We start from the raw sequence: 26,779 nt of genomic DNA, 5'->3' as shown, positions 1-26,779 counted from the left end.
ACTGTAGCAACATTCTATATTGTAATTGTGTGTGTTGTTGCTTTTCTCCCCGGGCCTCCACTGAAAATTGACATGTATTCAGTTACACTAGCCCAGTCAACAAATGTAAAATAAATAAATAAATAAATAATTCGGTCCACTAGAGGTTGTCAACTGCACAAGATTCAGAAAGGACTTCTTTATTATCCTAGGTAATAAACTAAAATACAAACAGAGAAATCAGTAATCTTACCATGATACCACCAGCAGGTACACTTCCTTTTTATCTTAACACAAGCTGCAAGTTACAACAGCTGTGACAAGCTGTGACTCTTCTTAACCAAATCCTGGATTATAGCATCAAAAGCAGTCAGTCACCCTGCAGAAACTTCAGTTTATTTCTACTAACAGATATGATTAACCTTTCACTTTTTTCACCATGCCTAATTCAGGTAAGCCTACTAAGTCACCCTCTGTAAGAGCTCATCACCAAAGACTACATCTGATGTTTGGCCTTCTTATTAGCCATATTTGTCAAAGAGATAAAAAAACACTTAAAACATCTTTTCTATTGTAAGTAAATGCTGCTACATACTAAGAACATTAAATAATGCTTGCATCTCTTCTGCCACTCTGGTTAATCATCTCTGCAGCTTTAAAATGAGACATTTCAGTCTAATAAGCAATATCATATTACAGTCATTTGTACCTTAATGCCTATATATTAATGCATAAACTACTATATACACAGCACACTCACACAAAACACACACACACACACACACACACAAACACACACACACACACACACACACACACACACACACACACACACACACACACACACACACACACACACACACACTCACTACAAATAGACATGCATGCAAACAAACACACAGACACCCTCCCCACAAATACATACACAATGACACACACACACACACACACACACACACACACACACACGCACACACACACACACACACATACACACTCACTACAAATAGACATACATGCAAACAAACACACAGACACCCTGACTGGCCCCAAAAGGTGTTGGATAGATTGGATATTAAAACAAGAAGGATGCTTCATGCTCACCAAATGATTTATAAAAGTCAGTGTACACGAAGATTATATATTCCCCGTTCTGAAGGAGGGATGGGCCTCCTTGAAATTGATTACATGTATAGATCTGCAATCGTGGGACTCCACACATATCTACTGACCTCGCAAGATCCAAATGTAGTGAAAGTTTTAAAACATGAGGAGAATAAATCTAAGATGACATCTCTGCTTAATTTAGCAGAAGCATATCGACGTCAAGCAGGAATGGAAATCAAACCAGAAGTAGGTAAAAACCAGGCAGCAACTGAATGTGCTAAAAAAGAAAAGAAAGAATATAAGGTGAAGGACCCGATGAGAAGGCAAGAAATGTGGAAAAAAACATAAATATAGTTACAAGTATAGAAAACTTCTGGAAGAGCCTCATGTTGATCAAGAACGAATGCAGGAATGGTTAAGGAGAGGTGAATTCACATCAAGAAATGAAAGGTTAATATTGGCAGCCCAAGATAGTGGGCTACGTGCACTCTGGTTTACAAAGTCCATTGAACATGTGGGAGAAAGAGACATATGTAGGTTTTGTAAAACCAAATTGGAAACAGTCACAGACCTTGTTGCTGGTTGCGATGCACTAATGGCAGGGGGACTGTATACTGAAAGGGATGTGGTGAGACTGTTACACTGCAGAGTGTGAAAACATGGTTTCAAAGTGGCTGAAAACTTACTATAAACGTGAGCCACAAAGAATCATAGAAAATTATGAAGTTTACATCACATGGGATCACCCAATACCAACAGTCCAAAAGATAGATGCTAGAAAACTGGATATAGTGGTCCAAGAAAAGAACAATTCTCTCTCACTGAAAGAAAAGAAGACAAAAGTACCATTTATCATTGAAATCATCACACCTAGTGACTACAGTGTCTTGCGTACAGAGAGATACAAAGTCATAAAATACCTTGATCTGCAGGCAGAAATGAGAGCCATGTGGAAGAAAGATACTCAGACAGTTCCAATAGTAGTAGGAGCAACTGGTCTTATAAAAAAGAATTTACAATCATATTTAGATATGTTACCAATTCATGTAACACTGTAAGAATTGCAGGAGTCATTACTGGGCACATTGTGGGTGCTGTGAAGAGTACTTTTGGCTGACATCAAAGAGTGGTTGGGAGGGTGGTCTAATGGTTAAGGTGTTTGCCTTACAAACACAGGGTGCAGGGTTTGAATCTCACAAGGGATAATTGGCTAGGCTTAAAATGGCTCACAAGGGACTTAGCCTAGTACTAACCTATGAACCTATGAACCTATGAATACTAATTTCATGAACTTTAATTGTACTTTGACTTAGGAATGGGGTCCATTCCCGTCATGGTATTAGAAACCCAAAAGACTTGGAGAAATTAAAAATGGCAGAAACACATACACACACACACACACACACACACACACACACACACACACACACAAATGCATCTCCAAATACTTGCACACCCACACACATATGCACAAACATGGTACAAAGACCCTTCCCACAAATTGTCTCACACACACACACACACACACACACACACACACACACACATATGCACTGAGTCTAAACCTTTGTTTATATAAGAATAACAATGCATCTTCAAATCACATTTTGTTTCTCTGTAAACCTACTGAATATAAGTTTTTCAACACTCTTCCAGTTATTATGTCATTTGTATGTAGTATGATTTATCTCCTCAACATGCACTCTCTGCTATTTTCAAATGGACTGTCTTTCTTTTTCAATATTTTGTTTACCAAGGTCACGGGTGAAAATCAACACTAGCTGTCCAGTATCCATCTAAAAATAATAAAATAGAATGTTCTTTAGAGAAGCAGCAAAACTTAAATGAGACACATCAATCTGGACCACAATCTTTCCTTGAGATGTTGTAAATAGAACGTGTGTGCCTTTAAATGCTTAGTTGTTTGTCTAAAATCCTCAAACTTTTTTTTTTAATGTTTGGACCTCAATTCCCTCTGTAACCATGAAGTGTCTATCTCATATTGGTCTAGTGATTCCCCCTGATTTCTGTTATCCTAGGACACTAAGAGATGGATGTGAAAACTAGAGCTAACAGACATCATTTATGGAGGATCAGAAGTTTTTCTGTATCCTACACACAACTTCTCCTGTTGGTATATAGCACTAAGCAATGTCCACTACACTGGACCCTATGTGTCTGGCTACTTATCCACACCACTGATTCCAGCTAAGGTGTGTTACACTTTCCGTTGTTGGCTTATCATTTGGACAGCCCATAGATAGAAGAACTAAAATCCCTGACTTTCTCCAGACGAAGCTGTTTTGTCAGTAGTCTGTAGGCACCTCACCTTGAAATGGAAGAGCTGACATCAATTACTCACTCACAATTCCCAGATAGTTCCTCACAATCGCAGGGGTAAGATGAACTCAGACCATCTGTGGCTCTGTCTGGGCCAAAGCCTTAGTGTAGTGGAAAAAGCTCAGAGGCATTACTTTTGTTAAAACATAGCATTCATTTCAAAAATAGGTTATGGGTCTGATAATGAATCTCATGGGTAGACACATCTGCAGTAAGAACAATCAGGAGTAAAGGAATTCCATAACAAATAATGCTTTAACCAATGTTTCAGATCAAGGGAACACACACAAGTAGCATGTTTTCCAGGGGACAAGCTTCTCTGCACTCCTCATGTGCACTGCTGTTTCTTTGGTATTTAATGAGTCGGTGTGCACTGCTGTATCAGTGGTATACAATGAGTCGGTGTGCACTGCTGTATCATTGGTATACAATGAGTCGGTGTGCACTGCTGTATCACTGGTATCATTGGCATACAGTGTGTTGGTGTGCACTGCTGCATCAGTGGTATACAATGAGTCAGTGTGCACTCCTGTATCAGTGGTATACAATGAGCCGGTGTGTACTGCTATATCAGTGGTATACAATGAGTCGGTGTGCAGTGCTTTGTCAGTGAGCACTGCTTTATCAGTGGTACACAATGAGCCAGTGTGCACTGCTATATCACTGGTATACAATGAGTCGGTGTGGACTGCTGTATCAGTGGTATACAATGAGTCAGTGTGCACTGCTCTATAAGTGGCATACACTGAGTTGATATGCATTGTTGTAACAGTGGTATACAATGAATTGTCAGTGCTTTATGTGCACTGCTGTATCAGTGGTATACAGTGAGTCGGTGTGCACTGTTCTATCAGTGGTATACAATGAGTCAGTGTGCATTACTGTAACAATGGTATACGATGAGTTGTCAGTGCTTAATGTGTACTGCTGCATCAGTGGTATACAATGAGTCAGTGTGCACTGCTCTATCAGTGGTATACAATGAGTTGGTGCACACTGCTGTATCAGTGGTATACAATGAGTCAGTGTGCACTGCTTTATCAGTGGTATACAATGAGTTGGTGTGCACTGCTGTATCAGTGGTATGCAAGGAGTCAGTGTGCACTGCTGTTTCCATGGTATACAATGAGTGGGCAATGCTTAATGTGCACTGCTCTATCAATGGTATACAATGAGTGGACAATGCTTAATGTGTACTGCTGTATCAGTAGTATACAATGAGTCAGTGTGCACTGCTGTAGTATGCAATGAGTCAGTACACACTGCTTTATCAGTGGTATACAATGAGTGGGCAATACTTAATGTGCACTGCTTTATGAGTGGTATACAATGAGTGGGCAATGCTTAATGTGTACTGCTGCATCAGTAGTATACAAGTCAGTGCGCACTGCTCTATCAGTGGTATACAATGAGCCAGTGCATGCTGCTGTATCAGTGGTATACAATGAGTCAGCAGTGCTTTATGTGCACTGCTGTATCAGTGGTATACAATGAGTCGGTGCACACTGCTGTATCACTGGTATACAATGTGTCAGCAGTGCTTAATGTGAACTGCTGTATCACTGGTATACAATGAGTCAGTGTGCACTGCTGTATCAGTGGTATGCAATGAGTCAGTGCACACTGCTGTGTCAGTGGCATACAATGAGTCAGTGCGCACCACTGTATCAGTGGTATACAATGAGTGGGCACTTCTTAATGTGCACTGCTGTATCAGTGGTACACAATGAGTCCGCAAAGCTGCATCATAGTCATGTAAACAGCTCTTAATGCATTTTAACTGTCGTCTAGTCAACAGTATACCCAGAAGTCAGGCACTGATGTGTAGTATTCCCTTTAAACTATTTAGTGTGTCTCTGGCCGTTTCTTTGTGTCACACAAGAAACTACAGTACCCCTTCAGTGCCATGGTAGTGAATATTTAGTACTGCATTACTGTTATGTAATGAGCCTGCAGTGATCCCAAAATTCCATGCAGTGACAGCCCAGAGTTCCAGCAGTGCCATGCAGTGAAAATGTAGTGTTCTTGCAGTGCCATGCAGTGAGACAGAAATGTTCTTGTAGCACCAAGCTGTAATAGTATAGTGCTTCTATATTGCCACTCAGATAGACAGTAGTGTTCCTTTGCAGCCACAGCATGGTGCTCCTGAGCGATCTTGCAGTGCCACTCATTCACACAGTAGTGGTTCTGCAGTGCCATTCAGTCACACAGTAGTGGTTCTGCAGTGCCACTCAGTCATGCACTGGTTCTGCAGTGCTCCTCAGTCACACTGTAGTGGCCTGCAGTGCCAGCCATTCACACAGTAGTGGTTCTGCAGTGCTACTCAGTCACACTATAGTGGTTCTGCATTGCCACTCAGTCATGTACTGGTTCTGCAGTGCTCCTCAATCACACTGTAGTGGCCTGCAGTGCCATCCATTCACACAGTAGTGGTTCTGCAGTGCAACTCATTCACACAGTAGTGGTTCTGCAGTGCTACTCAGTCACACTGTAGTGGTCCTGCAGTGCCACTCATTCAAACAGTAGTGGTTTTGCAGTGCCACTCAGTCACACTGTAGTGGTTCTATAGTGCCACTCAGTCACACAGTATTGGTTCTGCAGTGCCACTTGGTCACACGGTAGTGGTTCCGCAGTGCTACTCAGTCACACCACAGTGGTCCAGCAGTGCTACTCATTCACATAGTAGTGGTCCTGCAGTGCCATTCAGTCACACATAAGTGGTTCTGCAGTGCCACTTAGTCACACAGTAGTGGTCCTGCAGTAACATACAGTGACAGCAGAGTGCTTTTACAGTGTAAGACTGTGAGGGTGTAGTATTCCTGCAGTACCATGCAGTGACGATGTGGTACTTCTGCAGTGTAAAGCAGTGACAATGCAGTGTTCCTGTATTATCATGCAGTGTCATAGGGCTCTTGTAGTGTTATGCAGTAAATATATAGTGTAATTGTAATGTCATATAATGACAGCATGATGTTCTTGTAGTGTGATGTAGTGTCCCTGTAGTTTCATGCATAGAGACCATACTATTTGTACAGTGCTATGCAATGAGAGCATAGTGCACCTAAACTGCAAAGCATTGAAAAAGGATTGTTCTTTTGCTATACTATGAAGTTTGCAGTGCACATTCGGTGGAATGCAGGCAGCAAGCAGTGCTTTTGTTGCTGCTATACTTTCTCTTTCAGTGCTACACAGCAAGGGTACAGTGCTTCCTCACTAGCAGGCTAGCACTACACAGCAAGGGTACAGTGCTTCCTCACTAGCAGGCTAGCACTACACAGCAAGGGTACAGTGCTTCCTCACTAGCAGGCTAGCACTACACAGCAAGGGTACAGTGCTTCCTCACTAGCAGGCTAGCAGTTCTTCTGGACTCCATGAGTTTCACACAATGAGTCTGCAATGTTTCTTCAGTGACATACTAGTGAGGCTGCAGTGATCCTTGGTATGATGGTATGAAAATGCAGTGCTTCCTTAAGGCTATGCAAAGAATCTGCAATTCTCCATCAGTACTACATAGTAAGTCTTTAATGCTTTCTCAGTACTGTGTTAATGAATCTGTAGTGCTCCCTAGTAAAATGCAATGAGGGTGCAGTGCTCTCAGTGCTCTGCAATCAATCTGCCATGCGTTCTTGGTACTGCATAGTGTTCAGTGTTTCATCGGTATCATGGCAGTGAGTCTGCACAGCTACTTCAGGTGGGTCAATGCAACACTGCAGTGTCTCATGCTGAATGTAATCAGCAGGTCAAGTATAACAGAAAACAAGCATTTCATATTGCTTTAAACACAAGAAGGACATCAGCTATGGTGGTCACTTTGTTAGAATGACTCCATACGCATCGAAAGATGACATAATTCTAACCATGTTTTGCCCATTTTGACTTATTAGAATCCTTGGCATTTTTTCTTGTAAACTTTATATTGTTATTAGAACAATTTCAGACTACTTTTCCACCACTTTAGGATCAAGTCTTCAAAGCAAACAGAAATAAGCAAACAACGCATCCTTGTCTTGTGTTACTGAAAAATGAAACATTGTCTCTGTGTTCTGGAAGGCAAATCTGAAGAATCTAGACAAACAAATGACAATCTTCACAGCAAGAGACAACACACATTAAATACCATTAGATAAGATATTAATCTTGTGTCTAATACAAAATGAATGCAAACCACTCAGAGGTGTGAAAGGTGCAACATATAACTTACCTGAGCTTGAAACAAGTGTTCCACCTGTACATGACTTTATGAGGCAAACGACCCAGAGTGCTAAGCACCAAGTGACCCACATGGTGTCACAGAACCAAATACGTTTCTAGCTGAACCTAAAAATTCAAATATTTAACAAAGTCAAATTATGTTGTATACATTGTCATTTCATTTTGCAGTGATATGTTGAAAATGTGAATGTACAACACTTAGCTTTCATATTGCAATATTTGTTTTATTACTTGTTTGATAAGTGCAGGTAGGATGGATTAAAATGGATCTAATAGCCACAACTATGGAGCAAAAGGAGGAAAAATAATACAATAGTTACACAGAACTACCTCGTAAATCGAAAATGTAAGGAAAATGTAAGCATTACAGACACAACACTTCACCAGACCTCATTTGCAGAGACGCATGGAAAGAGTCTGTCAGCTGCTGTCCCTGTCACCTTCTTTCCATCATCAGCAACATTGATCTCCTTTTCCCCTTTCATATGGGGTTGGGGTGACATGTCAGCTTTCCACCTTTCTCAGTTATGAGCTAGCCTCCTACCTTCTTGGACAGTCATGCCTGTCACAGTTTTTTCCATGCCATCTTTTGGATGAATGTTCATGTTTCCTCTTGCCTTCTTCCTGAGTTTCCCTAATCTGCCTTAACAAATCATCTTCTGCCTTCCTGCTCATGTGATCAAATGATTATACTCTCTTCTGCTTTGACCTACTGCAGTTACTTAGGTTTTCACTCTGATATCCTCATCCCTTCATTTATCTCATACTGTGTGTTCTATTGCGTGTCTCAGGCAGTTTATCCCCAGCAGCTAAAACTTCTCCAGATGTTCTTCTTTCACTGCTCAGGTTTCTGTACCATACAGTAGTATTGGTTGCAGCACTGTACACCTTATTTTTAGGGTTTTTGGGACTTTTCTGCTATGTACCACCATGACACTTTACACCAGTTGGCTGCATCACCTCTTCTTTTTATTTTGGCCACACTTCTCTTCTCCCCAAGAACATCTCCCAGATACCTGAGGTTGTTAACCTGCTTCACTGTTTTCTCTTTTATCTCAGTTCCAGCACAGTCCAATTTCCTATGCTTGCTGCCATGACCATTATTGTAACTGTAGTCAGTTTCTACCCATGTGCTTTCAGTTTTGCATTCCAGTCCCCTATCATTTGCTGAAGTTTCTTTTGTTCATAGTCTGCTTGTAATGTCACATGGTCTGCACATAGCTTTGTTGAGCTCTCTCCTCCAGTCTGTTTGCTAGTGTAGTCCATCACCAGTATAAACAGGAATCTGTTCATACTTGTATCATGTGGTCCTTTTAGATAGCCTGCACTAATTATACCAATAAAATCTGATTTCATTGGAACTGGGACTTTCTCATAATCTATTTATAATTTTACTGATTTAATCTGAACAGGTAAGGGAGCCCAGGTCCTATACAAATATGAATTTGTACCCTTCTCTACCATTCCTGTAAGACATGAACGCCTGGTGTTTTTGTTCTAAGAGGGAGATAGACTACAATTATCTAGGCTGCTCATTTCACATGTTTTTTTCATTGGTTAACTGTCACTTTTTTAAATATATTTTATTCATTTTAACAAATAAGTAACAACATGTAACATTTTAGATTTATATAGAAATAAATCATGCAAGCAAATTAAAGATGAAATAAAAAAGCAAACATAACTAAAACAACTACATACAAAGATGTCTACTATTAAAACTCGATATTATGGAGAGAAAAAAAAACCTTTCTAACTAGTTTGAGACTGTTTAACAGATCTTTAAGTTTCATCTAGAGATTAATTGTCTCCTGAGTGATACTTAATTTCACACTGAATTTCTGTGCCATGGTATTTTGCTGAAAAGATTTCAAGCCTACATAACCTAAAGCACTGCTGGTGATGCCCTGCTGGGTGAGAAAACCTGTATTTTTTGTCTGTGAACTTTTAGAGCTGCTTTCTGATACCTGCTCCATTTTGTTTTCTGTTTTAAGAAATCTTCTTGGCCTGGTGTTTTTGTTCTATGTGAGAGGAGGACACACATTATTAGGCTGCTCATTTCACATGGTTTTGTTTTTTCATTGGTTAAATTGTCTCGAATGATACTTAAATACTCAGTGAAATTCTAGGCCTCTGTCTTTGAAAAGATTTGAAGCCTGCATAACCTAAAGCACTGCTGGTAATTCCCTGCTGTGTTTCTCACCCAGCATCCCCTTTGTTGACCTGCTTTTTAAACATAGTGATTTTAAGCTGCCCACCCCTACTGTAAATTAAGCTTAATAAGATCCTGTTTTTTCTACACTGCTGTTGATAATATTGAATTATTTATTTGCCTTTCATTTTGCTTATATTGAAAACGTGCATTTTGCCTCTCATTGTCTGTTTTACTGATTTACTTGATAGTCTTCTTTCGGCTTTTCCTGGTTAGGGGTCGCCACAGCGGAACTCTGATCCGCTAATAATTGGTAGTTGATTTTTACATGCCAAGTTACCAGCCCTGATGCACAACCTTCAACGAAGGTACGCCCATTCACGCATGTCTCCATGCAGAAGACGCTCTAGCTGAGAATCGAACCGGACAGCATCTTACTGTGAGGCGACAATGCTACCGCAGCACCACCACCGCGGGTTTTACTGATTTACTTGATCTGAATTCATTTTCTAGCTAGCTGTTGGATAAAGTAGTGTATATTTTCACTCTAGCAAGCACTTGTTTTTACATACAGAGGTCAGTGGATTTTTGATCTAATGCACCCCTAGTTAATCTAGCCTGTTTAGGTTGGTGAAACATTTGAGATTTCTGCAAAGTTTTATTGGCTGAAGGGCTTATTAATCAACTTACGAATCTTGTTTTTAGTGCTTTTATAAATCCTGTACAACTGAGTGGCTTTTGCTTTATTTATAAATAAGAAAGTACCTTTATTGAATAATCACATATCCATAGGCTGTTGAAAGTATTTATTTATTTATTAAGTTAGCTACTTATTTGTCACTTGTTAACTGCGTTAATCCAGCTCAGCCAAAGGCCCATTTTCAGTGGAGACCCGAGGAGAAAAGCTCCAGAAAAAAAGATATTAACATGCATACATTCAAAAAACAAGAATATTACATAGTTATAACATACATTCAATAATCAAGAAAAATTGCATTAAAAAAGTACAAAACTACACTGCTGTATCAGTATCTAAGTTTGTAGTGGTAACATTTCACTCCGGACATTCCTTTACTGTGATTTTACATTGGGAGGACTGCAATTGTTCGTCTAGTAGTGGTGGTGTTTGCCTGGTCTGTCTGAGTTGGGAAATGCATAAAAGGGCACTATGAATTCTTTGCACTTCTCTTCAACACTGTGACTGTACTTTAGCAGTTTCAGAAAAAATGTACTGTCTGCTGTTGCTTTAAGTAGTTAATTGCATTGTATTACATTATATCTGTTAATTGTAGGGCTGTTGTAGGTAGTTTGTGTGGTCTTGTTACACTTGGGCTCCAATCTAGCTACTTTACACCCTTGTGGCAGGTGTGCATTTAACTGTTTTACTGTATTAATCGGTACCTTTTTGACTATTTTTTTTTCTGTCTGCACCTGCTTCATTATCTGCACTTGTTTTGCAGTGTAATACTGCTTGGATAGCATAGACTAGATCCAGATTTGCTGAATCTAGCCTGCTTTTTGTATACTTGAACTCAAATCCAGCCATTTTACATTAAGTAGGACTCCCCTGCATCCTTGTGGCAAAATAGTGTGGATCTAACCCTGTCTCAGATAGGGATTGTGGAGGAAGGATCATTGTGTCATTTCCTATCAGCAGACTAGAGTAAAACTCTTTAATTTCACCTGTATATAAGCCTCATGTTTGCATGTAGCTGCTTATCACACAACAGGGAATAGAAGTGCCCTGTACAGTAGCAAACTCCTAGAAACTATTTTTCCTGAGACATTTGTCAGTTGAACAATCCCAGCTGCCCTGCTGCACTGTAGGCAACTCAGCTGTGCACTGAGTAACATCACCACAATCCTCCACCCCTAATCCTCAACAGAATAAGTCCGCTTGTTTAGTTAGTCAAATTAGTCCTAGAGCAAAAGCTAATACAACTTGCCCACTCCCAACTAGTACTAATGGTTTAACTTGCTGCAACGGACAGCCAGTCTCCCAACATTTCACCAGCTAGCCTGATTGACATGGGCATCCTAGGACAATGTAGTAATTGCCTCGTATACTGACAACCACTTGCTCCTAAAGTAAGCAATACAGTCTGTGAGAAATGTTACTATACCATGAAGCTGGAATCAATCCTCTTAGGTTACAATAAACAAGACATCAAACGGGTTGTCAGAACCAATACCTCTCCTCTCACACAAGACAAGGTCAAGTCACATAGACCCACTTACATGGAAGTACTCATTAAGAGCCTACCAAAGAATTACAGACCTCCCAAACACAAATAGATCACACATACTAGAACACGAACAGACCCCACTTCACATAGTAACACACATACAAGTGTCTCAACAAATAAGCCCTAAGGCAAAACCCCTTAAAATCTAATGTCCTGGGTATAAGCGACACCATAGTGAGACACATAGTTGTCCCCTCACCAGGATGGACAAGGAGAAACTCACAGTTAGCTGCCTGTCAGGTGCCAGGATCTGTCAAATCACGCATGCAATCACATCAGTCAATAACAATTATCATTATGACTCTGTCATGGTACATGATGGAGTGAATGACTTGAGATGTACCTCACTGGATTATATGAAGAGACATGGCTGAACTCTCAGTTTATGTGTCCCAGGCAGGTATGTCCCTAGCACTAAGTAGCATTTTTACCTTTACCGAGGATGATGCCACAATACAGAAAAAAAAATGATTGACTTCAACAATTGACTTAACTTCTGGTATCAATCCAAGGAGATTCAGTATTTATCAGCCTGGGAAGACATGGTTGGCAGACCACGCTGCCTTGCTAGAGATGATCTTCACCTGTCTCCTCTAGGCTTTTGGATACTGCAAAGATGCATGCCTCCCCCACAGTGCCTCTTTTAGGCAATGCCAAAACAAAAAAAATTCCCAGAGTAAAGCAAAATCTACTTGTTACAAACTCAAGGTAACGCTGCTTAATGCTAGCAGCCTCAACTGAATACTTCACTACCTGGAAGCACTCCTCACTTTGGAAGATGATGACGTCTGTGTAGTCACTAAGACTTAGTTCAAGGCTGCAGAGAGCACCTCGGCCATAAAAGGCTATAATGCCTTCTACACATTCAGACCCCAAAATGAGTATGAAAGAACCAAAGGTAGATGTTTATCCATCTTCATTAAATTCAAATACACCTTGAGACTGGTTAAGCAGTATGACTCTTTAAAGCTACTCTAGGTACAATTGAATATAGCTAAAACACCCTACCACAGCATCCCTGACTACAGGTCCACAACCATGAACCAAGAGAAACATACTAACTACCTGGACATGCTGGAATCACTCCCTATACAGCCAAACACTTTGGTCATAGGAGATTTCAACTTCCTTCCATAGACTGGACAACATACATGAGCAGAAGTGTGATCATGCTGAGGTTACTGGAACAGCTAGTCTGCACCCCTACAAGGGGCTCAAATGTCCCAGAATTGGTACTCACCAACATTGGGGGGGTCAGTGGACTACCCTCCTGTATGTTGTCCTCCCTGGTGAGGTCAGACCATAAATCTATCTTGTTTGAAGTAAAGATCAGACTGGACACCCCCACAGGAGCAAACAAACTAAAAAATTTCTCCAAAGCAAACTTTAGACTCTACTAAGCAAGAGTATATAGAAAGTTTCAAACTCCCTTCTAACACAGCCAACAATGATTCCTATGCAAAAGAGTTACAGGCATTTAAACAACTCTATAGATTTGGCTGCACCTGCCAGGCTCAAAACCAGGCCCTCTTAAAGAAACAGACAACCCTGGTGGACCACAAGTATAAATAGGTTACATAACAAAATGACAAAACTGCAAAAAGCAAGAACAAGAGAAAACTTACTCAGCAGAGGAAGAATACCTTCCACAGCTTGAACAAGAAAATCAGATATCGTGTAAAGTCCTCTAAAGCTAATTACTAGGCTAAATTAGCATCTCTAGCTAAAGACAATCATAAGGTTTCTTTAGCTATGTCCAAAATCTTAAAGGGAATGCCCAGCTATCTGCCAAACTGGCTGTAGACTGTACTACTCACACAGAACCTAAAGAAATTGCCAAACTGTTGGCAGACAGATGTGGTACAAATTTCTTCCCCCTGTCCCCACCAGACACATCTCAAAGCATCCCTGACACCATTCCACTACCTAGAATCTCCAAATATCAGGTAATACCCACCTTATCCAAGGCCAAAAACATAATCTCTATGGGGCCAGATAACATCCCAAGCTGCTTACTAAACAATCTATAACAAGGCCTAGTGGAACCGCTTGACACACACTTTAACCATTGCCTCAACACCGTCTTTGTTCCAACAACAGTAATCCCCTTACACAAAGGTGGTCCATCAACCAACCCTGGGAACTATAGTCCCATAAGCCTAACCAACCTTATCTGCAAGGCCATGGAAAGAATACTCATGGATGTTATCAACAAGGACATACGTAGGTGACCTCCAAACTCTTGACCCAATCCAGTTTGGCTTTGTTAAGGGCAGGTCTTGCTTATAAAACCTTGTGGACTTCTTTGAGAATGTCACCAAAGCCCTGGATGAGGGCAAAGCAGTACATATTGCCTATCTTGACTTAGCCAAGGCCCTCAGCACAATCCTCTACTTAGGTATCATTGAGAAACTCTCCCAGCTAGGGATTAACCCATACATCACTAGATAGGTAGCAAACCAGCTCACTGACAGAACGCATACTGTCAAAGCTGGGGATTCCACCTCTACCAGTAGACCAGTTACCAGTGGTGTACCACACGGATCTGTGCTAGGCCCTCTCCTATTTGAAATCTATGTCTCAGATGTCCAGGTGAAAGTAGATGGCCTGCAGCTTACCAAGTTCACAGATGACTGCAAACAAGATGCAATCATTGAGTCCCCAAGTTATGTTAACATATTACAAAAGGGGTCAATGTAGACTAAGGCTTGGTACTAGAGTCACAGTCTAAAACTAAATGCAAAAAGTGCATTATTATCCCCTTTGGCAAAGAAGTGGCCCCCTGCTGATTACATTATAGATAGCACCCCACCTAAGCTCAAACACAGTGATAAGAGACTTAAGAACACAGGTTGACAGCAATATCAACTTCAATCACTTTCTCTCCACAGTGGTAAGGAAAGCCTCCTACATTGTGCATCTCCAAAATAAGGGCACTGCATCTAAGACTAAGGATGTTATAACTCCTCTATAGTCGACCCTCATTAGACCACTAATTGAGTACAGTACTCCCTTTTAAATGTACCTCACCAGACACCTGCAATAACTGGAGAGACTACAGAGGTTTCTAACCAAGAAAATCGAGGGTCTCCAAAACATGACCTACACAGACAGATTGCAGGCCCTGCCTCTGTACTCTGTATCCTACAGGATGCTGAGAGGTGACCTGTGCCTGGCCTACAGAGTGATTTATGACCCTGCCCTAATAGAAATGCTGCATGTCCACAAATTAAATGGGACAAGAGTCACTCACTCCAGGGTTCTCAACCTAGTGTGTGACAAAACAGAACATCTTGGAAAGGCAGATATGTCTACCAGAGGTTGCTGCTAGTCTGGAATCAACTCCCACTTCACATGAAGCAGAGCTGTTCAATTACCCTATTTTGCAACCCTGACAATTGGATGGGAGACCATAAATTCACCCCGGGGTTCATAGATTCATAGGTTCATAGGTAGGTACTAGGCTATTGGCCCAAGGGCCTACGTAAGCCTAGCCAACAAGGTTCCTTGGCTTATGCCACCCAAGAAAGTTATTTTCCTGTGCCACTGTTGAGCAGAGACACAGTCATGATCCCCGGGGTGTATTTCGTATTTCCCATCCACTCATCAAGATTTTTCTTGAAGAGTGCTAATGAAGAACTTTGCTTGACATAGATGGGTAGCCTGTTCCACAGTATGGGAAGTCTCTGGGACAGGAATCTATCCTTCCAGCATGTCCTGTTTATTGTGGTGACAAGGTTTAGGTCCCTAGAGTGTGTAGCTCGAAGAGATTGGGATTTCTTTAGGTGTAGCATGTCCAGCAGCTCTGGGTTTGACATAGCTTTATATGTTAGGCAGAGATCACCTCAGAGTAGGCGATATGCTATGGAACAAAGCTGGAGTTTTTTGAGACGGTCAGTGTAGGGCATTTGTTTGAGGCCAGTAATCCTCTTTGTGTGGTACTTCTGTGGCCTTTCCAGCTGCTGCAGATGTCTTGTGAGGTACATTCCAAAAGGGGCGTTGTATTCTATAATGGGTCTCAGACAAGCTCCACGTGGGTTTACAGAGTGGTCCTAGCAGCAAGGAACTCGAAAAAGCGACTACCTTCTGGATTTAAGTATCTTTGCTTTTTTTTTCACTGAAAATAGCTTCTGCTGCTTACTTTAAACTAGCCTGAACTGTTTTTTTTACTGATTACTGCATTTATTTTAAAAATTGCACTTAAAGTTACATTTAGTCAAATTTAGTCGAAAGTTTGCTTGTTTGTTTAATTGAACTGTGGAGGCTGCCCACTAAAGTGAGCTAGCCTGTGTAACTAATTTATCACTGTCTCTGCATTTTCTGTGTATTTCTGCAAAAAAAACAAAAAAACAAAAAAATAATCCTTGTTTTCCTGCCTTTCTCGACTAGTTTAGACCAGTATACAGGCATTGCTGTATTCTGGGCTGTGGTGTAGTTCCTGTGTTGTCCATTACCTTACTTGGATAAAAGGAAGTTTCTTTGCTCACCAGTGGGAGTGGGGAGCCTTGAGCAGCCTACCTATCCTTGGGGGAAGTGACCTCAGCACAAGAAGCTGTAGTAATTGGTTGTTTGGGACCATTCCTAGCTCTTTTGTAGTTCACTGCTTAAAATCCGCCTCTGGGCGTTTTTTTCTGGCTATACTGCTCAGACAAGCTCCACGTGGATTTACAGAGTGGTCCTAGCAGCAAGGAACTCGAAAAAGCGACTACCTTCTGGATTTAAGTATCTTTGCTTTTTTTTCACTGAAAATAGCTTCTGCTGCTAACTTTAAACTAGCCTGAACTGTTTTTTTACTGATTACTGCATTTATTTTAAAAATTGCACTTAAAGTTACATTTAGTCGAATTTAGTCGAAAGTTTGCTTGTTTGTTTAATTGAACTGTGGAGGCTGCCCACTAAAGTGTGCTAGCCTGTATAACTAATTTATCACTGTCTCTGCATTTTCTGTGTATTTCTGCAAAAAAAAACAAAAAAACAAAAAAATAATCCTTGTTTTCCCGGCTTTCTCGACTAGTTTAGACCAGTATACAGGCATTGCTGTATTCTGGGCTGTGGTGTAGTTCCTGTGTTGTCCATTACCTTACTTGGATAAAAGGAAGTTTCTTTGCTCACCAGTGGGAGTGGGGAGCCTTGAGCAGCCTACCTATCCTTGGGGGAAGTGACCTCAGCACAAGAAGCTGTTAGTAATTGGTTGTTTGGGACCATTCCTAGCTCTTTTGTAGTTCACTGCTTAAAATCCGCCTCTGGGCGTTTTTTTATACTGCTCAGACAAGCTCCACGTGGGTTTACAGAGTGGTCCTAGCAGCAAGGAACTCGGCGACTACCTTCTGGATTTAAGTATCTTTGCTTTTTCACTGAAAATAGCTTCTGCTGCTTACTTTAAACTAGCCTGAACTGTCTTTTTACTGATTACTGCATTTATTTTAAAAATTGCACTTAAAGTTACATTTAGTCGAATTTAGTCGAAAGTTTGCTTGTTTGTTTGTTTAATTGAACTGTGGAGGCTGCCCACTAAAGTGTGCTAGCCTGTGTAACTAATTTATCACTGTCTCTGCATTTTCTGTGTATTTCTGCAAAAAAAACAAAAAAATAATCCTTGTTTTCCCGCCTTTCTCGACTAGTTTAGACCAGTATACAGGCATTGCTGTATTCTGGGCTGAGGTGTAGTTCCTGTGTTGTCCATTACCTTACTTGGATAAAAGGAAGTTTCTTTGCTCACCAGTGGGAGTGGGGAGCCTTGAGCAGCCTTGGGGGAAGTGACCTTAGCACAAGAAGCTGTTAGTAATTGGTTGTTTGGGACCATTCCTAGCTCTTTTGTAGTTCACTGCTTAAAATCCGCCTTTGCACGGCTTTGCGCGGTCGTGCGGCGGTTAAACAAGGTTAAACTTTTTCTGGCTCCACCAAGTCTGTTCTTCAATTTTTCCCTTAGAACTGTTCTACTTGCAATCTAAACAGCCTATACTCTATCTGAAAAGCTCAGCACTTGCTCCTAAAGCATTTTGTATACAGGTAAAGCACTCTTAAACAAACGAAAAGTACTTCATTCACCTAAATTCCCTTGAGTACCCATTTCCCTATAGGTCCTTTCTGACTCAGTTACACAGCAATCTTTTTCACTATTTCTAGCATGTCGAAGGGTCAGTTGCTGGCGTCCTCTCCTGTTCAGCTGGTGAATCTGGGAATCTTGAGGCAATGTTACAATTGCCTCATGTACACAGACAACCCTCTCGTCCTCCCAACAAATACAAATATATGCGAGAGATGCAACTATATAGCCAAACTGGAGGCTGAGCTCTCTCAATTCAGTACTGGCAAGACCAGTCAGGAGGAGAAGGTAACCACGCACACCACAAACCCAGTCTCACATAGAACTATCACAACTGCAAACCAAACACATAAACACACAAAACATACTCGGAGGCTGATTAAAATCTACCAAAACAACAGAGGCCTCCAAAGCAGACACCCAAGCAACCACCACCTCAAGACATAGCAAATGCAACACATAGTTCACAAAGTCAGTGTGCTAAACAGTCACAGCCCTTAAGGCCAAACAACATGCCAGACACACTTGTAATAGGTGACTCCATAGTCAGGCACACTGACGTCCCGCTCACCAGACTGAACAAGGAGAGGGTCACAGTAAGCTGCCTGTCGGGAGCTAGAATCTGCCACATAACACAAGCACTCAGGTCACTCCACAGCAAGTACAAATATGACTCAGTCATTGTACATGCAGGTGTGAACGACCTGAGACGTACCTCCCTGGACTACATGAAAAGAGACATAGAGGAGCTCTCTGATTATGTAGCCCAGGCCGGTATGACCCTGACCCTGAGCAGCATCTTACCCTCACCAAGAATGATGCCACAGTACAAAGACAAAATGATCAGTTTTAACAATTGGCTTAATTACTGGTGTCATTCTAAGGGGATCCAGTGTCTGTCTGCTTGGGATGACATGCTTGACAGGCCACACTGCTTCGCAAGGGATGGTTTGCACCTGTCAACCCTGGGCTTCCGGATATTGGCCAAGGCTCTTGCCACCCCCATAGTGCCTTTTTCAGGCAAGGCTCAAATGACAAACCTACCTCCCTAGAAAACACAAGTGGAAAAAAACTAAGGGTAATGCTGCTCAATGCCAGAAGTCTAAACCTCAAGATGCACGCCCTCGAAGCCCTCCTCAGTATGGAGAACATCGATGTCTGTGCAGTGACTGAAACCTGGTTCAAGGCTCCTGAGAGCACCCCAGCACTATCAGGTTTTACCTCATATCATGCTTTCCGGCCCCAAAACTTGGACAGAACCACAAAAGGAGGGGGAGTATCCATTTTCATCAAAGATACCCACACCTCCAGGTTAGTGGCAACGCACGAAGCATCAGAGACTATCCAGGTGCAACTAACCATAGGCAAAACTGCCTTACAGTTTGTAGCATGCTACAGACCACCCTCTCAAACTCAGGAACCCACACAGCCTTCCTGAAGACACTGGAGAGTATGAATGTCTCTCCAAATACCATCATTTTGGGAGACTTCAACTACCCAAACATAGACTGGGAACATTACTCAAGCCCCAACACCCTAGCCCAAAGGTTCTTAGAATTCATAAACTCAAATGCAATGGAACAACTAGTCACCATTCCCACAAGAGGAGACAATATACTAGACCGGATCATCACAAACATGGGGACAAAATGCTCCACACCAGAAGTACATCCCTCTTTGGTAAGATCAGACCATAAATTAATCTCACTGGAAATCCACATCCCGCCCCCACCCCTGCACAAAAGACCACAGTGAAGAACTTCTCAAAAGCAAACTTCACACTTCTTAAGACTGAAGTGGTATCTTTCAAGGCCCCTGGGCCAGTGGAAACCACAGCCCACACTGCTGAATCCTTTGCAAATGCCTTCTATGGGCACCTTCAAGAATGCATGGATCATGCAATCCCAAATAAAACCAAGACCCATTCCCCCAAAGGCAGGCGACCGGTCTGGTGGACCCCAGCCGTAAACAAACTTTACAACAGAAGGAGGAAGCTACTACATGACAGAACAAAATCCCTAAAAGGAAAGGCATCTCTGATCAGTACTAGCAAAAAACTACGATCACTCATAAAATCATCCAAGGCCAACTTTGAGAGAAAAATCGCAAATGACACAAAAGACAATCACAAGGCCTTCTTTAGCTATGTTAGAAACCTGGGTGGAAACTCCCAGATATGCTCAGAGTTAGTCCAAAATGACACAAAATACACTGAACCCACTGACATTGCCAACATTCTGGCAGACAGGTTCAGTGCAAATTTCTCCTCCCCCTCCCCCACAAAAGGAGAAATAACTATCCCAGCAGAGTGTAGCCTCCCTAACATCTCAGATGCCCAGGTGAGAGCCGCCCTCTCTAAAGCTAAAAACACAGCATCAATGGGACCGGATGGTGTCCCGGGCTGTGTGCTACATGAACTCCAAGAGGAACTAAACCCACACATAAGGCTGCTGTTTAATCTTAACCTTACCACAGGATACGTACCCAAAGAGTGGCGTACGGCAACAGTGGTCCCACTTCACAAAGGCGGTGCTTCTATGGACCCTGGAAATTACCGCCCCATAAGCTTGACGAGCCTGGTCTACAAAGCTATGGAGAGGATCATTATGGAACTCATAAACAAAGACATTGGGGACCTACAGACATTGGATCCTACCCAATTTGGCTTTGTCAAGGGCAGATCCTGCCTTTTGAACTTGGTTGACTTTTTTGAAACAGTCACTAAGGCCATTGATGAGGGTAAGGCAGTTCACACAGCCTACCTTGACCTTGCAAAAGCCTTTGACACAATACCCCACTCGGGCATCATAGACAAACTCACCAGCTTAAATGTAAACCCATATGTCACAAGATGGGTTGCAAACTGGCTCAAGGACAGAACCCACAGGGTCAGAGTTGCTGGAGCTATGTCAGACTTTAAGCCAGTCACAAGCGGTGTCCCACAGGGCTCAGTCCTGGGACCCCTCTTGTTCGGCATTTATTTTTCCGAGGTACAGGCAAACATAGGAGGATTGTGGCTGACAAAGTTCGCAGATGACTGCAAACTGGGCACCATAATTGATACTCCAGCGGACACAAACATCCTTCAGAGAGGCCTCATACAAATGGATAATTGGTGCCAGAGCCATGGCCTTAAGCTAAACGCCAAAAAATGTATAGTCATACCCTTTGGGAAAAACAAGGTACCGACAAATTACCACATAGGCAGTAATCCATTAAGTACGGAAGAGGTAATCAGGGACCTAGGGACCCAGATTGACAGTAACCTCTCATTTGACACTCACATTGCCAAAGTGGTTAGGAAGACCTTCTATATTGCCCACCTTATCATGAAGGGTTTCACATCTAGATCAAGAGAGGTCATTGTGCCCCTGTACTCTTCTCTTATCAGGCCAATGATTGAGTACAATGCCCCATTTGGGATGTATCTCACCCGACACCTGCAGCAGTTGGAAAGACCCCAAAAGTTCCTCACCAAGAGGATAAAGGGTCTTAAACATATGTCATATGCTGCCCGACTGGAAAAACTCCAGCTCTATTCAGTCACATAGCGCCTACTCAGAGGTGATCTGTGCCTGACGTACAAGGCCATGTACAATCCTGAATTAATGGACATGCTCCACCTCAGAAAATCCAGATCCATCAGAGCCACGAGAACAAGTGACTTAAACCTCAACACAGAAATAAATAGAACGTGCTGGAGGGACAGATTCATAACCCAGAGGCTCCCTACACTCTGGAACAGAATCCCAGTCCATGTTAGGCAGAGCCCCTCACTGACTCTATTCAAGAGAAATCTCAGCGAGTGGATGGGAGATCGTAGGTTTACCCCGGGGGTCATCTCTGTGTCACTACTAGACAGAGGCATAGTAAACTAAACCCTAAAAGGGCATAGCATTCTCATCCTAAGGGGTGGTGTAAGCCACATACACTCTGGCTAGGCTTATAAATGCCCTAGGGCAGATAGCTTAGTACGAACCTATGAACCTATAATGAGAGTCAAGTAGAGGGGAACAATGATTTATTTTTTCCTGGATGAGAACCCTTTTATGATGAGGTGTGCCATGTAGAAGGACTTCCTGACTACTATGGCGATGTGACTATCAAAGGAGAGACTACTGTCCACTTGAGTCCCAAGGTCGCTTATCACACATTTGGTGTTAAGTAGATTGCTGCCTATGTGGTAGTTCATGGGTGCAGAGTTTTTACCAACGGGGATGACACTGCACTTTTTGGCATTGAGCTTGAGGCCATGGCTCTGACACCAGGCTTCTGTCTCAGTGAGGCCCTTTTTGTAGGATGTCCACATCATTTGGGGACTTGACTATGGCTCCTAGTTTGCAGTCATCTGTGAACTTCATTAGCCAGAGGCCTTCTGTGTTAGCCTGTACTTCAGAGAAGTAGATACCAAACAGGAGAAGTCCCAGGACTGAACCCTGTGGTACTCTACTTGTCACTGATTTGAGGTCAGATTTGGAGTCTGCAACGTTTACAGTGTGGGTTCTGTCAGTGAGCCAGTTGGCAACCCATCTTGTGATGTAGGGATTTATACCTAGTTTAGTGAGTTTAGCTATAATTCAAGAATGGGGGATGGTGTCGAAAGCCTTGGTGAGGTCAAGATAGGCTGTGTGAACCACCATACCCTCATCTACGGTTTTGGTGACTGCATCAAAGAAGTCGATCAGGATCAGGAGTTATGATCTGCCTTTAACAAATCTGAACTGGGTGGGATCCAGAGTTTGGAGGTTACCAATGTCTTTGTTTATGAGTTTCATGATGATACATTCCAAGGCCTTGCAGACCAGTCTCATCAGGCTAATAGGTCGATAGTTCCCGGGATCAGTGGTGGAGTGGGATAACTGTTGCTGTGTGCCATTCAGTGGGCACAAAGCCTGATGCAAGGTTATTATTGAACATGGTGCTTAAGTGGGGAGCCAGTTCGTTCTGAAGTTCGTGTAAAACGCAGCCTGGGATGTTGTCCGGTCCCATGAATGCTGTGTTTTTTGGCTTTAGAGAGTGCAGCTTTTACCTGCGTAGTTGTGATTAAAGGGACTCTGCATTCTTCCTGTATAGATATGGGCTCTTTAGGGGGTGGGAGGGTAAAGTTAGCAATGAACTTATCTGCCAGGGTGTTGGCAATATCAGTTGGTTCTGTAATTTTCATGCTGTTGTGCTGTAACTCAGAGCAGATCTGGGTGTTGCCATCCAGATTCTTGACATAGCTATAGAATGCTTTGTGGTTGTCCTTAGAATTAGTGGCGATTTTGTTTTCATAGCTAGCTTTGGAGGCTCTTATAAGGGATCTCATCTTCTTACTGAGGCTGACCAGGGAGCTACTCCACTCATGGGATTTTACTCTCTTTTGCAACAGTTTCTTCCTTCTGTTGTACAGTTTGTTTATGGCAGGGGACCACCAGATTGGCTTCCTTTTTCTGGAGGATAGTGTTTTGGTTCTGTTTGGGATAGCACGATCCATACACTCGTGTAAGTGCTTATAGAGTGCATTTGTGTAGGATTCAGCAGTTGTAACTGTATTGTCCATCTGCATGGGTGTCACGAAGTTCACCACTTCTGTCTTAAGAAGCATGAAGTTGGCTTTAGAGAAATTTTTTACTGTAGTTTCTTTAATGGGGGGGGGGGGGTGGGGGCGGGATGTGGCTATCAAGGGCGATTAGCTTATGGTCGGATTGGACCAACGAGAAGTTGACTTCAGGTGTGGAACACCGGTCACTCATGTTGGTAATGACTAGGTCTAGGATATTATTGCCCCTGGTGGGGGTGCGGATAAGTTGATTCAGGGCATTGGAGTTTATGAATTCCAGAAAGCGTTGAGCTAAGGAGTTGGTACATGAGTAGTTTTCCCAGTTAATGGTGGGGTAGTTGAAGTCGCCCATTATTAGGGTGTTTAGTTGAACCCTAATATTTTCCAGTACAGCAAGAAAAGATGAGTGGGAATCCTGGGGCATGGTGGGGGATCTGTAGCAAGCTACAATTTGGATTGCAGTTTTGCCCAGAGTTAGTTGCACTTGGATAACCTCGGATGCATTATGCTGAGCAACTAGCCTGGAGGTGTGGATATCCTTAATGAATATGGACACATCTCCACCTTTGGTGTTTTGGTCCAGGTTACATGGCCGAAAAGTGTGGTATGCGTTATAGCCTGGTAGTGCAGGGGTGCTCTCTGGAGCCTTGAACCAGGTCTCAGTCACTGCACAGATAATGATGTTCTCCATTTTAAGGAGTGCCTCGAGTGAGTGCATTTTGTGATTTTGACTTCTAGCATTGAGAAGCATTACCCTCAGTTTTTACTTGCCTGTTCCTGTTATGGTGGTGAATTTGTCATTTGAACCTTGCCTAAAAAAGGCACTATAGGGGTGGCAAGAGCCTTAGCCAGTATCTGGAATCCCAGGGGCGACAGATGCAGGCCATCTGTGGCAGCATCGTGGTCTGTCGACCATGTCATCCCAAGCAGACAGATACTGGATCCCCATAGAATGACACCAGAAGCTTAGCCAATTTTTGTCATACCTGCCTGGGCTACAAGATTGGAGAGCTCTTCCATGTCTCTTTTCATGTAGTCCAGGGAGGTACATCTTAGGTCATTCACACCAATATGGACAATATCAGCATATACAATAACAGCATCATATTTGTACTTGTTGTGGAGTGACTTGAGTGCGTGGGTTATGTGGCGGATCCTGGCACCCGACAGGCAGCTAACAGTAACCTTCTCCTTGTTTAGCCTGGTGAGTGGGATATCAGTGTGCCTGACTATAGAGTCACCTATGACTAGTGTGATGGGTACGTTGTTTTGCCTTATCGGCTGTGGTTGAGTGGCACACTGAGTCTGTGGGCTATGTGTCATTTGGGTTGTGTTTAGGGATGGTGTTTGCTTGTGTTTCTGCTTTGGAGGTCTCTGTTGCTTAGACAGATTATTATTGAGAGCCTCCACAAATGTTTTTGTGTTACTATGTGTGGATTTTGGTGGTGTAGATTTAGTGAGACTATGTGATGAGTGTGGACTGGTGCAGATGTTTACCTTCTCCTCTTAACTGTCAAGTTCACTCTTGGTTGAAGAGAGCTTTACCTCCAGTTTGGCTAGATAAGTGCATCTCTCACAGGTTGTAGTGTTGGGTGGCAGGAGGAGAGGGTTGTCTATGTACATGAGGCAATTTCTACATTGCCCCAAGATGGCCAGATTCATAAGATAGACATGAACGAACACTGGGAGCTGACCCTTGGACATGCCTGAATAAAAAACTATTTTCCTCTAGATAAGTGAGGAAAGTGAGTACAAGAGCTGTTTTTCTCTAAGCAAGTGAGGATAGTAAGTACAAAAACTGTGTTCCTCTAGGTAATGAGGAAGGTTGAGTGCTATAGCAGTTAGTAGCTTATTTAGTGCTTACAAGTTCTGAACAAGTGCTGAGCACGAATAAGCAAATTTAAGTGCTAAAACTAAGAATCTGTATCTGCACTAGATGGGTTTCAGGACAGAAACAAGTGGAAATGCAGGCTTTCAAATCAGAAAGTTGAGAGAGATGGAAAAGATTGCCCAAACAGCCAATAACTACAATTTCTGGGCAGAACCACTCCCTATATGGTAGACAGGTTACCTAGTGCTTACCACTACCACTGATAAGCTAGAAGGCTTCCGTCCAACACAGAAAGACTTGGGGGGCTCAGAAGCTTACATACAGTCCTCGATACAACAAACCTGTATCTGGAACACTAGTTACAGTTAAGGTAGGAAACAGGCTTACAGTTTTTTTTTTTTTTTTTTTTTTTTTTTTTACAGAAAAGTAGCAAAAACAGTAGTAAAAACAATTCAAATGCACTGCAAGCTCGCACACTTGAGTATGTAACAATATTAGACCAAACACAGTTTAAAAAAATGCAATTAAGTTAAAATGGACTGAAAGCAAGTGCAGAAACAGTTTATTAGGTTGAGGTGGCACCTATGTCCCTCATAGACAGGAGCAGTCAGTGCTAATCACCGATTTATTCTGATAACAACAACCATCTAACCATAGGTTCATAGGTTGGTACTAGGCTATCGGCCCTAGGACCTATACAAGCCTAGCCATAACAATTCCTTGGCTATTTCTTCCCATACTATTTACTTCCCTGAACCCCTGTCTAGCAGGGAATGGTCAACTAGGGAACAAGGGTATTACATAGCTAGGCTTGTTAAGGCTCTAGGGCCATTAACCTAGAAACCTCCTATGAACATTTGAATTTATTATATTTCTCCAAAACACACAGACATGATTATTAATAATTAATACAATAAGATGTGCATTGAGATGTGAGGGATAACAGAACTGCATATGAGTATATTTTGCTAACATTTATAAGCAGAAATGTTACAAATGTTTTAATTTGGCCACAGTACTGCCAGTTCACAGGCAAACCACCCACTCAATTAACAAATAAAAAGATAAATACATAAACTAAATGATATGTCACAGAATGTTTATTGGCTATCGGTGAACAAAGATTGTGTGACAGTCATCTAACCTAGATGTAACAAAAACAAGGAAGTGGCTGCAGAGGAACAAGGAAACAGGAAGTGATGCCCTACCTGGATGAGATTTCTACACGTCATCATTTTACTTTTACAGATGCTGAAATAAAGTGCTATCTACCACAGAAAACTGGTCTCCCTATGCACAATTACAACTTTCTTTTGACACTCTT

General features: G+C 42.2%; 1 protein-coding gene across 5 annotated transcripts in view; it reads right to left on the bottom strand.

Annotated features, from left to right (window-relative positions):
• Window positions 1-26,779, bottom strand: part of COL16A1 (collagen type XVI alpha 1 chain) — a 3,146,845-nt gene that overhangs the window by 3,013,936 nt on the left and 106,130 nt on the right. For all 5 annotated transcript variants that reach the window (XM_044082765.1, XM_044082783.1, XM_044082773.1 and 2 more), the window contains exon 2: window positions 7,628-7,743. In XM_044082765.1, coding sequence (XP_043938700.1) covers window positions 7,628-7,709 — 82 coding nt within the window. In that variant the 5' untranslated portion in view covers window positions 7,710-7,743. The remainder of the gene's footprint in view (window positions 1-7,627; window positions 7,744-26,779) is intronic.

The sequence above is a fragment of the Protopterus annectens genome, chromosome 1.part1 (assembly GCF_019279795.1).
Source record: "Protopterus annectens isolate FY-2018-M chromosome 1.part1, PAN1.0, whole genome shotgun sequence".
Classification (NCBI taxonomy): Eukaryota; Metazoa; Chordata; order Ceratodontiformes; family Protopteridae; genus Protopterus; species Protopterus annectens.
The sequence above is the reverse complement of the archived record's forward strand: the minus strand, read 5'-3'. Positions and strand labels throughout refer to the sequence as shown.